This window comes from Triplophysa rosa, linkage group LG13 (assembly GCF_024868665.1).
Source record: "Triplophysa rosa linkage group LG13, Trosa_1v2, whole genome shotgun sequence".
In the NCBI taxonomy this organism is placed as follows: Eukaryota; Metazoa; Chordata; class Actinopteri; order Cypriniformes; family Nemacheilidae; genus Triplophysa; species Triplophysa rosa.
In genome coordinates this window covers 18,579,137-18,593,071 of record NC_079902.1, presented here as the reverse complement: position 1 = coordinate 18,593,071, position 13,935 = coordinate 18,579,137, and the positions used below count along the sequence as shown (strand labels likewise).

Here is a 13,935-nt window from a genome sequence, read left to right as displayed (position 1 = left end):
GGGTCCTTGTTTTACCCAGTTTGTCATAGACATGCAGTTTGGAAAAGACTAAGAATATGGGGGATAAAGATGGATAACAATCATACTGTCTTCCCTGTGGATGAGCCTTTGATTTTTGGAGAGTGTCTACTCTGTCTTGAAATGTTGCGAACTTGGTTATGGAGTGGAGCCATTGAGATCTCTCAAGCCTGAACATTCTCTCTTCTCTTTAAAAATGACCATGTTGAAGATATCTAATTTAGGACAGATTCATTATGAAAAGCAACCATCAAAGTATTGTTCTGTGATTGTCAATCAATCTACAAGATACTCCAGAACCATCGAGAAAAAGATGGATAAACTGCCAAAACCATCCACTAAAAAGTCAAACTATTCCGTGAATACCACAGCAATGACTTTAATGTTCTGTGAGTTAGTGGGGGGTGGTGGGGGGTTCTGCAGGGTGTGCAATTAGTGTGAAGCGGTTTTGTCTTATAAATAGCATAACTCAGTGGGAATAAATGATGACTGTGTTTTAATGGGGTTTAACTCTCTTCATGCAAAAAAGCTCAAGAATCCCACCTCCTGATTCTCCTCCTGACTGATCTTGTTACCAATGTCTCTGCCATAGCATTGCTTTATAATGAACACTATATTCCCTGCTTAACAGGGAGCAGAAAATCACCTGCACCTGGCTTATCATTAAATGTAGAACGCTTTCAAAGATCAGACACTGTGTCTTTCACTCTTTGCTTTTAAACAGTGGCAGATATCTTTTTATACACAAGAAGCTCTTTGTGACTGATTGAAGATAAACAATGTTGCCATCTAATGGTTGTTTGTTCACCATTCTTTGATGTATTTAGATACCATGAGTGCAGATATGACGTAGAAAGCTCTTTATTTCTATGTAGAGTAACGGAAACATAAAAGTATATAAACGTAGAATATATGGTATTGTTCTTAATATAATGTACAGTCTCAGGAAGAAGTACTCAACACTAAGTTGCTCAACTGCATTTGCAACAAACCAAAAACGTAAATTCAGCTGTGGAAATTTTTGTCTTTGAGAATTAAAGGTCCAGTGTATGAAATTTAATGACATGCAATGGGACCCGCAGTGCATGCAGATAGAAATCACTCATTCTAAGGTAATAAAAACATAACGCTTCATTATTTAAGGTCATTATACACCTCTGAAGACATAATCATGTTTATTATATTGCATTTCTGTCAATAGATCCTCCAAAAAATTATACACTGGACCTTTAAAGTACTCAGTGAGAAAACATGACTAAATTATTTTATAGAAAGGTATTTTTTTCCACGTGCTTTATTTACACCTGAGATTTGTGTCATGACCTTTCTTGGACAGAGACGGGTACTTTTCATTTAAATGTGTTATTCTTTATAGAAAATCACTTATGTTGAGGAATCATTGTACTGTACAAAGTTTCAACAAAGAGAGAAAGAATAAAAAATAAAAACTTTTTGAAAAAACGTTATTGACCGTCTGAAAGCAATCACTCAGCATTGACTTCATAGCGTAGATCTTTCAATACTTCTCTGTGAATTCAGTGAAAAGAATCACCACGTATTATGCAGCAGGATGAAATTAATAAACCTCTCCTTGAACAGAGCCGTTGAATAGTTCGCTGCCTTAAAATGACTTCACACGGAAAATAAATTCAAAGACCATATTTCAAGAGCCGAACTTTGGCCCCGGACTAATACCGGTGACAAGTGCTTCATCATGAAAGGTATTTGTATTTATTAAATCAAATACTGTTAGTGAATTACTGCATGGTGCTCCGTTTTCAATAATGCTCACTTTGACATGCCTGCTATGCGCTGTCGTCGACTAACTCTCCAATTTGCGGTTTGCTGATGCGCTCCGTGACTGATCTCATTCTGTTCGGCAGATTTATTAGCGCCGATCTGTGTCAGGTAATAAAGGAAAATAAAATAATAAACGAAAATAATACCACCACTGATTCAAAGGGACATGTCTCGGAGGAAGCAGATCTCAGATCATCACGCTCGAGACGCTCCAGTCTCGCGCTTTATTTAGTCAGTGCTGAGACATGAATTGTGCTTAGTGATTGAATAGCAGTGCGTTTAATGAATGCAAACCTGGAACTTTGTGTTTTTTTGCCTTTCCCATAGCAAAGACTTCTATAAATACACCTTGTCGATGTCAGGTGCTTGTTAATAACACCCCCAGGGTGATGAGATGTACTGTTTAGTGATGTTTCATTCTTCTCTCCAGCAATGATTCCAAGAGAGATTTGGTTTGTTTCGATGAATCGCGGAGCTGTCGGGAAAGAGTCAGCAGATGGAGGGGTAATGGGGGGCAGGAGAACGTGGCGTGTTTTTGTGTTGTCTTTTGAAGCTGTTGTTTGAAGGCTGTTCGTCTGGATTTGTTTTCTCTGTTTCCGAGCAGCTGAGTCCACAGAGGCTTCTTAAAGAGGCGCGGTAAGCTGCCGAGTGTTGTTTACTACATTACCCAGAATCCCAGTGGACCGGCATCAGTGCTGGAAAACATCAGATGGTCTGGGACTCACACCTTTGGTGGTGACAAGACAGTGCAATACGGGGGCAGCGTTAAAAAGAACGAGACAAAACAGAGCCTCTGAAAGTTAGCCATCTCACCACTCATGAAAGTAGTGTTTAGGTGTTAGACTCGCTGAATCTCTATAAACACAAATCACTGTGTGAGCTTAAACGCAACTTAAATATTTCGTTTTTCGGCTAGCATCTTATTGTTTTGTCTAATTCAGCTTTTCTCTCAGGTATAATCAGTGGTGGAAATGGCTGAGAATCACTGGGGGGACACTAGGGAGGACTTTAGTTGGAAACAAATTTTATATTTTTAAATCATACGCTGCAAAAAAAGGAATTTCTTACAAAGCACTTTTTTCTTGTTTTCTAGTACACATAATCTAAAAATTCCTAAATTAAGATACTTTTACTTGACAAGGAAAGTAACCTAAGATATTAGTATTGTTTTATGAAAAAAAATAGAATTAATATTATAAGCTAAATCTGTTAATTAAGTAAAATTTTCTTACCCATATTTTTGTTTGTTTTAAACATAAAAGTACTTAATTCTTATGTATTCTTTCTTAAAACAAGACTAAATATCTTCGATCATTTCCTTGTCAAGTTAATGTATCCTAAAAAACAAGACAGAAAAGCAGTGTAGATGCAGAAAACGGGGTTTGGTGGCATCTTCATGGATAAAAGATGGATAAAAGAAGACTTTTCCCTTGAAAAAGTAAAGTAAGGGATTACTCTTATTTTTTCTGTAATTTAATTACAGTTACTTTTGATGTAATTAAACTAAATACTTTGTGTAATACTGTATGTGTCTGCAATAGTGGAATTGACATCAAAATTCAAAGTCTAACTTTAAAATCTGTGCTTTAATGTATAATTCTCACATTTGTAATACTTTGGTCAGTTAATAAGAGTACTTTATGTAGTTTAATATTATTTATTTGAATGAATTAAAAGAGCCCTTTCATGTCTATCCTTGAATCACTTAACTAATCAAGGTTGATATAGGATATAGAAAGTAATTAGTAATAAGTAACTAAATACTTTTTGGAGAGAGTAATTTGTACAGTAATCTAATTACACTATTGAATATGTAATTAGTAACTAGTAATTAATTACTTTTTGAGAGTAACTTACCCAACACTGGATATGATTAATGTTGCATTGATGAGTGCATTGCCAAACTGAGATTGACTTCATTCATAATTCTTATAGCACCTGATGAAAATCTTCCCTTTTTGCCACAATATGTATTGCTAAGAGGTGACATTTGCATATTTTTCAACATATCATTTCCTATTTTTCCTATTTTTTATCATTTTCTTGATCTACTGTATCATTTTTTTTTTCAGTATTACGTTTCCGTGTTAAAATGTTTTCTAAACATAAAAGCTGCTTAGCAGCAAATGCAAAAAATGCTATATAAATCAAATCAAATAGATTTTTGTATAATTTGCATTTATTTGTGTAATGTTAATATTTCACTCTCTTCAACCTTTCATTTTGCAGGCTTTTTAAATCAGTACAATCAGTACAGTGCTGATATCCTTGTCCTTTTATCTTCAAGTCTTTGCCATTTAAATCTGTGTGTAGAGATGCTGTGTGACTCTGAAGGTCTGTGCTGAGCTCTCATTAGTTATCATTCACGTCATGGATCTGCTATAATCAGCAGCGGTCTGATAGCAGGAGCCCAATTATTGCTCAGTCATGGCTTTGCCGCCGGTGTCAGGTACACAAATACCATAGCTTCCCCACAGACACAAGCATTTTTCTTGACCTCTTCTGGTCAAGAAAAACTTAATCATTTTCTCTCTCTATTTAATTTTTGTCTCTATAACATTACTTTAGTTCAGTCATTGATTGTTTCTCTAGCCCATATATATTCCTCCATTCTGCTCAGTGTAGCATTTCTCACATTGGCTTTTATCAGGATAAAACTGGATGTTTGGCGGTGGATGAATCGGAGAGTCGGACCTTCTTCTTGCACCTTTTATACTGTCTTGAAATAGCTGAGTCGTCAATAACGAATCGTTGGGAGTGAATTAGTCATTTGTCTTTGATGTCACTGTGCTCACAGTGAGGCAGTGAGTCTGCTTTGGCTTTTGTCCACCCTGCTGGCAAAAGCCAATTTTCTCTTTATACTACAGCAACCTGCAGTGAGAAGGTCTTCATTATGTGCTTCTTGATGAAAAGAGGTCATCATTTAATTGGATACAATAAAAAGGCTTTGAACTCATGCCAACTCTTCGTTGTATTTTGCTGTAACCTTCATAATTGATGTAGATACTTCAAATCAAATGTGTTTTCAAGATGAAGTGTGTGATTTCTGCACTACTAGTGTCACTATTAAACTGCTAAAATATATTCTAGTGTTTTTTTATACCAGTGTACCATGGGCTTATTCATAGCTGTCTTATTCATACGGATAGAACAAAGTGTTAATAGTCGATGTCTGAAGGTAGTCGATGTCTGAAGGTGTAAAAGCAACTGTACGGCACGATGACCACTTGCCAGATCACTGCTTGAATTATTTTCTCTTTCCTCTCTTTATTTTGTGTGTTTTATTCTGTGTGCAATTTGCCAAAAAAATTTGTTTGTAAAAGATGCTTGTTGTCAAGTGGACTGAAAATGTGAGGTGAAACTCATGGAGGAACAGAAAGGTTTTACGTGATCTAAATTGAGCCACAATGACACTGTGTTCAATGAGGCCATTTACACCTGCTATTAATTTCCATCTGGTAAAATCTGACATCGCTGCCAAAAATGAGATCTAAATATAAGATCCTGTAAGCAGGATCAAAAATGATTTATGATCTGATCACAAAAGCACATATACTGCGCAAATGTCTGATAGCACAATTAAAAAATGTAACTAAACTGTTTTTAAGATGATTGTTTTTTACATTTTGCTTCACTAAATATTCATAAAGATTTCCAACATTCCTTGACAGCAATAAGTGAAAATGTTGTATTAACAAGGAATTCTTCAACAGGTATGGCCCACAGAGAGACCTAAAGCCATCATTGAGTCAGTCTGGGATTGCATAAAGATGAAAAACTACACAGCATAAATCCATTAGAACTGTGGCAACATCCCCAAGGTTCCTTGAACAAACTACCTGGAGACTTCTCAAAGATGGAGAGATCAGATCTAAATGTGTGGGCTATACTGTCTGAACTCTTTCTTTATACTAAAATCTCTATCAAATGTTAATGGCAAGAATGTTTGGAAATCTATTTTGATATTTCCAGCTAAGACCCAAACACAAAAGATTTAAATCAACATGTTGAAAATGTTTTTGGTGAAGCATCTAATGTGCCTAAGACAGTATTGAACAGGCACAAGACTTCATGGCACTTCTTAGGGTAAGCTGAGAAAAAAACAATCATGTGAAGCACGCATACAGATGAACACACTTCACTTAAAACAGCTGCTTGATTAAAATAACTAAAACAACAGCCATTCTTGCTGAAAATGTAAAAAAAAAACGGTGCCGATTTTTGTGTTTCACATTTTTTTAAATTCACAAAACACTCGTATTAGATGATATTTATAATTATAAAATAAGAGACCCTGTTCAGATTACAGGTGATGGATCTTAAAAACCAGGTGGAAACGCTAGCGTGCCTCAGCTGTCTGTGATCCGATCGCTCCAGACGGGTGTTAATATCAGGTGTAAACAGGGGCGTGAAATGTGTCCCCTTGAATAAGCATTACTGAGAAAGGCGACTGTCAGAAAACCCATCATGCAGGAATAGCTTCAAAGGTTGAACTCTCGCAAACTCTTCTGTGTCTGTGTGATGCTTGTGTAGACCTTTACCCCTGAGGTGTTCCTATAGAGGGCGGGAAAACTGATAGGCTGCTGACCTCTGGGTGAAATGGCCACTTTGACTTTAGCTCACTACTTTCTATCCCACCTCAGCACTCTAATCCCAGAGCTTAGCCTGTCACATCTGCTTACAATCTATCGGTTCTGATGGGCCTGCTGTTCCACAGGATGGGGCTGCTTTTAACCTTTAATAACCTTTCTGTCCCATCTTGGCCAAGGGCAAAGAAATGGGAGTGAAACTGCTATTGGATATAGCTAATGGTCTTTAGCTTTTATAGGTATGGCGCACACACATATGCACATATTTTCAGTTTTTCTGAATTCACTATTGGTATGTGTTTAGGTAAAATGATCATTTTTATGATCATAAAAATATTTTTCCCAAATTGCAAATAAAAAATTTGTTTCCATTTGCATTCAATTTGCAGGAAATAAAAACTGGAGAAAGAGGTCAATGTAACAGAAAAGATGCTCTGTATTTTTTCACACAACAACAGTAATATTTGTACATGCATTAAATGTTTTATTTAATAACATCGATTTTTACCGCAGTTTTCATGTGTCTTGTTATAATGTTATAATGTCTTTCACATTGCTGTTGGATGACTTTGTCACTCCTGAGGTTTGATTTTGTTGAAATTCAAGAGACTGGAATGGTCACGACACAATGCTGATTAAATGAAAAATTGGATTGGTCTCTTAGTTTTACCAACACTAATGTTGTGTTACCATAACATGTAAAGGTTTGCCATATTTGCATTGTATTTCAAATAAACATTATTTGGCTTTTAATGTCTCCGCAGGGTTCTTCAGTCAGGGTAGCTTTTCTGGGCCCTGTGAACATAAGTACTGTGGTTTGGGGAAGCACTGTGTGGTGAACAGAGAAACTGGTGAAGGAGAATGTCAGTGTCTGGAACGCTGCAAGCCGCATTACAAACCCGTGTGCGGGTCCGACGGCAAACTCTACCAGAACCACTGTGAGCTTCACCGAGCCTCCTGCGTGGCCCATCAGAGAATTACCATCATGCACAGCGAGGAATGCTTCTACAAAGGTACGGGACCTGTGTGACGCTTGCATTATGGTGTATTTTGCTTATGTGTGATTTGCAGGCGACGTGCTTTCAGGCGATGTGCCTTTTTGAGATGTACAAGTTCGTAAAATGCAATTTTTTTTGCGTAATGACGCAAGAGACACAGAAATATTAGTTTAAAGCTATTTAATGTGCTTATTATTTGCATTGCAAAACCATCTTCTGTTGATTGAAGAGTCGATTCATGTGGAAATATGTAGAGCGAGTACTAATAACAGCACATCATGGTGCTTCTATAGTCAGGAAATGTAGCTTGACGAAATGTATTTTCCCAGGAAGAGTGACGCCGTTTCGTTCGCTCTAATAAACAAGATGCGATTCCCAGAAATTTTGTTCACTAATGGACTAGTAATGACCACTAATGAGCGCAACATGTCCATATTCAATTTTGCTTGTAAAATCTGATGTAGAAATAAGAACTGTTCCTCATATCACTGGAACAGTGCAAATATGAGCTTGGGATGTGTGTTGGTTTCTTAGGAGTTATTAGCGTTTACTGTTGTAAATAGTTTTTTATGCATCTATAGATTTCTTGAAAAGCACCAACGCAGTGCAATGAACCCTTTTTTGCAGTTAAAATATGTTCATGATACTAACAGCCTACTTTGAAATCTTTTGATGGATTACAAAACAATGTTTTCCTGCTGCTCTATAGCCTCTGAAAAACTTTTTGTCGACTATAAGTTGTTCTCTAACATCGGCCGCATACACTGAACCCTGACAGACTATAAATGGCACAATAAATGTATATTGATTATAATGTGTCTTGCCAGGGGAGGATGATGGGCTTTCCCAACTGAATCCACTTAACTGCTGAAGTTTTTCTCCATTTTTTTTCTCGCCACAATCACCTTTGACTTGATTTGTGGAGGCATTATTTTCTCTATAGCTGTTTTTGAACCTTACGTCTTGTGAAGTGTGTTATACCGATAAACCGTCTTGACTCCCCCGCCACAGCATTCTAATGTGCGGAAAAACTCTTAGCAATCACCAACTTACTTCTCTTTTCCATCAGAAAGATCGCATGCAGGGGATAGGCCAAGCACTTTCACAATCTGACTGAGTAATCAGACCTCTCGACGGCCTCTCGAATCAAACCTTTGACTGAGAGGGATGACATTGAGCGGCTTGGGCCAATCAGTGTAAGTTTAGAGAGCCGAGGAAATGTGTGGTTAGGGTAGATATGACTCGCCTCACCTCACCTCAGTTCTTTCTTTTTGGTTTCATCCAAATACAGACACTTTTGCTATTGAAATCAGGCCTTTTAAAGTTTCATAGGAGGCACCACGACACTTGATTGCAAAATTGCCTTTTAAATATTCATGAATTTCTGGTGTCTGCTTGGTTTTAATACAATTTTCTGTGCATTGGTGAAACATAGCTCACCCTGCAGGATATGATTGTAATTCGTTTAATTTTTTTATAGATAATCATGAATGTGGTTTTTGATAATGCTTGCTTTGTTCACCTCGATTGGGAGCTCTGAAGATGAAATTGCATACAGTAGGTAATTAGAGAGATGATTAGATTGGATAATTACGCTTTCTAATTATCAGCAGTGTATCAAATGTGCCCTAATAGGCAGGTGTACACCCGCTGTTATTATTGTGCTGGGTTTCGGGAGAGTTGAGAGCGTGAATGCAGCTTCTATGCACATTTATCATTCTGGTACAAAAAGAACAGGCTTTTTATAATAAATGCTGAAATAAGGGTCGTTATCTGAACTTTTTTGTTTCCCACCTGTCGGTGAAAGAGGTGGACGGGGAGACGGAAAGATGACTAGCTTTGGTGGAAGGCTTTTATTCTGGGTGAGATTGGTGCTGTTGACCGCATTATCTTCTCATGTTTTCACTTGTCAATCAGTCTCTCTCTGTCTTTTAAATAAAACTGGGAGTTGAAATTCAGATTGGAATGTGGTGTACACGGACCATGTTAAAGACCACATGACAGAAATTGCTCGACAATGGTTTACTTCCCTATAGTTTTTCTATTGAAACTGGATGTTTGGGTAAGAGCTTTTCTCTTTTTTTAAAAGCTAATATAGATATAGTAGTGTCACTGCCATGAACCATGATTTGCTATGCCTCCTATGAAGTATGGCTTAATGTCTTGCTCACGTTTGTAAGTCACTGGATAAAATGTTTTTGCTAAATGCCTAAATGAACTTGATGATCAGCTGCAGGTGGTATTAGAGAGAATATTCTCTTTTGAGCAAGCGTTTGATTGGACAAAAATCTGTAGTTGAGTCATAAATGTTATTGTGTAGTTTCTCCCCCAAAAAGAAAATGACTGTAAATGCCACTTTTAAATAGGGCTGCACAATATTGAAAACTGAAATATAGGATAACTTGATAAATATATATGATATACAATATGCGATGCAATAATGCTTTAAGTCTGTAAAATTATTTTAAACTATAAAATAAAATGTATTTACAGCCATAGAAAAAATTAAGAGACCATTCCAAATTTGTACAAATATTACTGATGTATTGCTTAAATATGAACTTGTTTCCTTTGCAGTATTTGAGGTCTGAAAAGACACAGACCATCTTTTCTGTAAATTTGACCTGTTTCTCCAGTTTTCATTTTCTACAAGTATAAAAATGCAATATGCAATATAACAAAAATGATAATTTTACCTAAACACATACCTGTAAATAGGCTAGTAAATTTTAAAATGAGAAAAACTGATTTAGGAGTGGTGTCTTCATTGTTCCGCGACTGAATGTATTAATTTATTTTAATATATATTTTAAAATATATATTTCTGGTTATTGATCATTTTCCACACACCAAGAACAGTCACTCTGCTATCTGCATCAACCTGAAACGTCGATTAGACTTAACATTTGCAAACCATTGCAATATGTATATTGTGATATGCACATTTGTCATATTTCAATCATTTTAATATATTGTGCAGCCCTACTTTTAAATGCATTTGTCAATTAAAAATCTGCTAAAAAGTACTGTTTTCATTTTGTTAACCTTAGAGGTACACTAGCCCATAGAGGGAGCTAACACGCATGAACTAAACGCAACAAATCTCCAGTTTTGATTCCTTGAGGTCTTTAACATTGTATAATACAGCGTATAAAACAAGCAATTTATGCATCGGACACACGCAGCGAAGGGCCAATTAGGTACCAAACAATTGCATGCCAGGTCTCTCGAATGCATCATTTACACTCAGCATTTCCATTTTTCCTTCTTGTCAGGCCATTTTATTGTCCAACCAGTCGGTGTTTACACATACTGATATGACAGGGTCTGGTCATCAGGGTCTTATGTGTACGCCAGAGCAAATGAACAAAACAGAAGGATGAAAGTTTGAAGGAATGTCAAGAGAATGCTGATTCTTCTCAAACTATCTGCTGACCATATAGCAAAGATTTAGAGCAGCAGGGCAGAGGCCATAACATCAAGCAATAAAACATCGCACAACATATGCTGTGGGCTACAGATCTTCCCCGTCCCAGCGGGAAGACAGTGAAGAAGTTCTCTCTGGCCAAAGAAAAGGCTTCAGATTGCCTTCAGGGCTGTGTGGTTTGGCATGAGCTTGTGTGTAAGGATAAACATGGCACGCAAGCTGTCACGCTGGCAAAGCAAAGTGTAAACGCTTTTCTAATTGTTCACGTTCTGTAAAATTATACTGCATTATGCTTGTGTTAGTGTATCATAGAAACAAATGGACAAAATAGTTCACGTCAAAGTTTCTTTCAGAGTACTCGTAATGAATAATGGGCAGACATCTCAAAAGACTATTTTAACTGTCAGTCAGAGAGGGGGAAAGGGGTGATTTTCTTCCTTAGTGACTGTAAGAGAAAAATATCCTTCCATTAAGATTTTTCTCTGACTCTTAAGCCCATTGCACATTGAGTCTGAAATTTGCGTCCGAAATTTCCGCACGTTAAAAAATAAATACGACCTCACGTTATGTCAATCACATTTACACACTGCCTCCGATATTTTCGTCCGTCATAAAAATTTTTGGAACGGGTTCGATTTTATGCGTTCTTCGCATCTGTCAAGCATTTTGAGTGGCCTTTTTTAACAATTCAGAGACACCGTACAAACAAGAGCCAAATACGAAAAATGCATACGAAAATTTCGGACTGTATGTGCAAAGACCTTAAAGCTTCAATTAAGTCTCTCATTCCAAAGACCCGCCGCCATATGACTTTGTGCAGGCGAAACGAAATGGCTCTTTTAGTATTCTGCACTTTTCTCCACGCAGTGTTTAAGTTTAGGTTGTTCAAGTTGTTTTGACGATGATACATTCATCTCATTTTTCCCTCCCCTTTAGTTCAGTTTATTTCACGAGAATGAGGAATTAATGAAGGCTGTTTTCTGTCTGATGTCACTTCATTCAGCCATCGGTCAACCTTATGCATAGCTTGTGTTCTTCTGGGTTTCAGCGTATGTGGATGTTGATAGGACTGACAGGCTTCAGGCCAGAGTGACTACACTATAAACACAAGTATTGGGACGCCCCCTGATAGGCATGGTTAATAAGACTTCCCAAAACTTTTGTCCAGTGTATTTCAAATGTCTGGCAGCTCATTTTCTTTGAAGACTGAATTGGTGGATTTTAGAGGGATGTTTTTTATTTCTAAAACAGGAATAAACTCTTTTCTGACCAGTGTTTCTGTATGAGGTGAATCTGACTCTTGCCAAAAATATTACAAAGTAATGGGTCACCTTCAAAATTAAAATTCTGTCATTACCTACCCACCGTCTTGTTAATTCAAACATGTATGACTTTCTTCTGCAGAACACAAATGAAGATATTTTGAAAAATGTTTTAGACAAAATGTTTTAGACAAAAATTTTTGTGTCTATACAATAGAAGTCAATGGGGACCAACGGTTTTTGGTTACCGACATTTTTCAAAATATCTTCTTTTGTGTTTTGCGGAAGAAAGAAAATCACACAGGTTTAAAATGACAACAGGGTGAGTAAATGATGACAGCATTTTCATTCTGAAGGTGAACTAATCCTTTAAAATACATCACATTAAAAACAAAAGTAAATCACAATAAATAACTGGAAAGATTTTACTTTATACATTGTGTGCATTAGTCAGAGAATCATGCAGCGTGTGTAAATTTAATTGAATTTCTTGTGTTGTTTTGTCATATTACAGTATGTAACAATGAGGGACATTTGAACCATGTTTTTCAGCTAGGCTTAATATTTGTTTATCAGTTCTCATAAATTCAGTAAAAATCAAGTATAAACACAACACCTCAAATGTCACGTATGTTTTAATGTTTTCTTTAATGACAAACAACACAGGAGGGTCGAGTCTTGATAGAAACGAAAAAGGAAGAATCCTCAGGATCAACATGTGGGTGTTTAAGAAAGATCTGACCTGAAACATTGTCATGTTGTTTCAAACTTCTTTACCAGAGTCATGTAGAAGACACGTTGGGAAGCTATAGAATGTGTACAAATAGTTGACTCGTGTTTAACATCCCGCATGGAAATATAACCGCCCACATGACTTGTTGCACACGACCAGGCATGTCAACTCGTAAGAGTGTCAGCCGAGTTCTGGACCACAGAACCCTGTACAGTCTGCATCTCCACAGCAGTATTGACAACTAATTAAAGCTCTGTCCCTGGAGAGACAGCTGTGGTGTCCTGTGAGAGAGACCCACCCCTGCCAGCCCTCCCACTGCCGTCCTGACTGCTAATGAGCACATTATAGCAGCATGCTACCTGTGAGATGCTGAAACATGGCCTAACGATATAAAGTGATAGTTTAAAAAATAATCAAACCATACAAGACAGGGCAAACGAGAGAGAGAAACTTGCTTTACTCTAATGACTGTTTTCTTATTATACATGAGCCCCTGTCACGAAACCCTTCATTTTTCTGCTGTGTACATAGGTATATCAAACAGAAATCCCCTCATTAATTCTTCATACTAATGTGCTATTTCAGACATACGGCAATCTCTTATTCTCACACACTTATTCGGATGCTGTTGTACAAAACGTTGGGACAACTGAAACAGAAAATGTTGGGAGTTTACTAAAAATCCTTCTTTTTGTGTGGTTGTTGTGAAGCACTTGTTGAAAAATATCTATCTATCTATCTATCTATATATATATATATATATATATATATATAATATTTTGAATTTGTTTTATTTTTATATTGTTAGTTTTGGTGTTCATTTTAGTTTATTTTTAACCAATTCTGTTATTTGTTTTGTAAGATTTTTATTTTAGTTTTAGTTTTAAGTAAACAATTTTAGTGCCTCAACATAAACTTATTTAAGTTTATTCCTGAGGCAATTTTAATTCGATAAACATGAATGTTCTGATAGTTTTAGTTAAAGGTCCAGTGTACTAAATTTAGCGGCATCTAGTGGTGAGGTTGCAACTTGCAACCAATGTCTCAGTCCAACCCTCCCCCATCCCTTTCAAAGTACTTGGGTGGCTGAAACAGAACTAAGATGTCG

The 13,935-nt window shown here is 36.8% G+C and overlaps 1 protein-coding gene across 3 annotated transcripts in view; it reads left to right on the top strand.

Annotated features, from left to right (window-relative positions):
* The window catches only part of fstl5 (follistatin-like 5), a 119,061-nt gene that overhangs the window by 26,628 nt on the left and 78,498 nt on the right, over positions 1 to 13,935 (top strand). For all 3 annotated transcript variants that reach the window (XM_057349905.1, XM_057349903.1, XM_057349904.1), the window contains exon 4: positions 7,172 to 7,420. In XM_057349905.1, the coding sequence (XP_057205888.1) occupies positions 7,172 to 7,420 (249 nt within the window). The remainder of the gene's footprint in view (positions 1 to 7,171; positions 7,421 to 13,935) is intronic.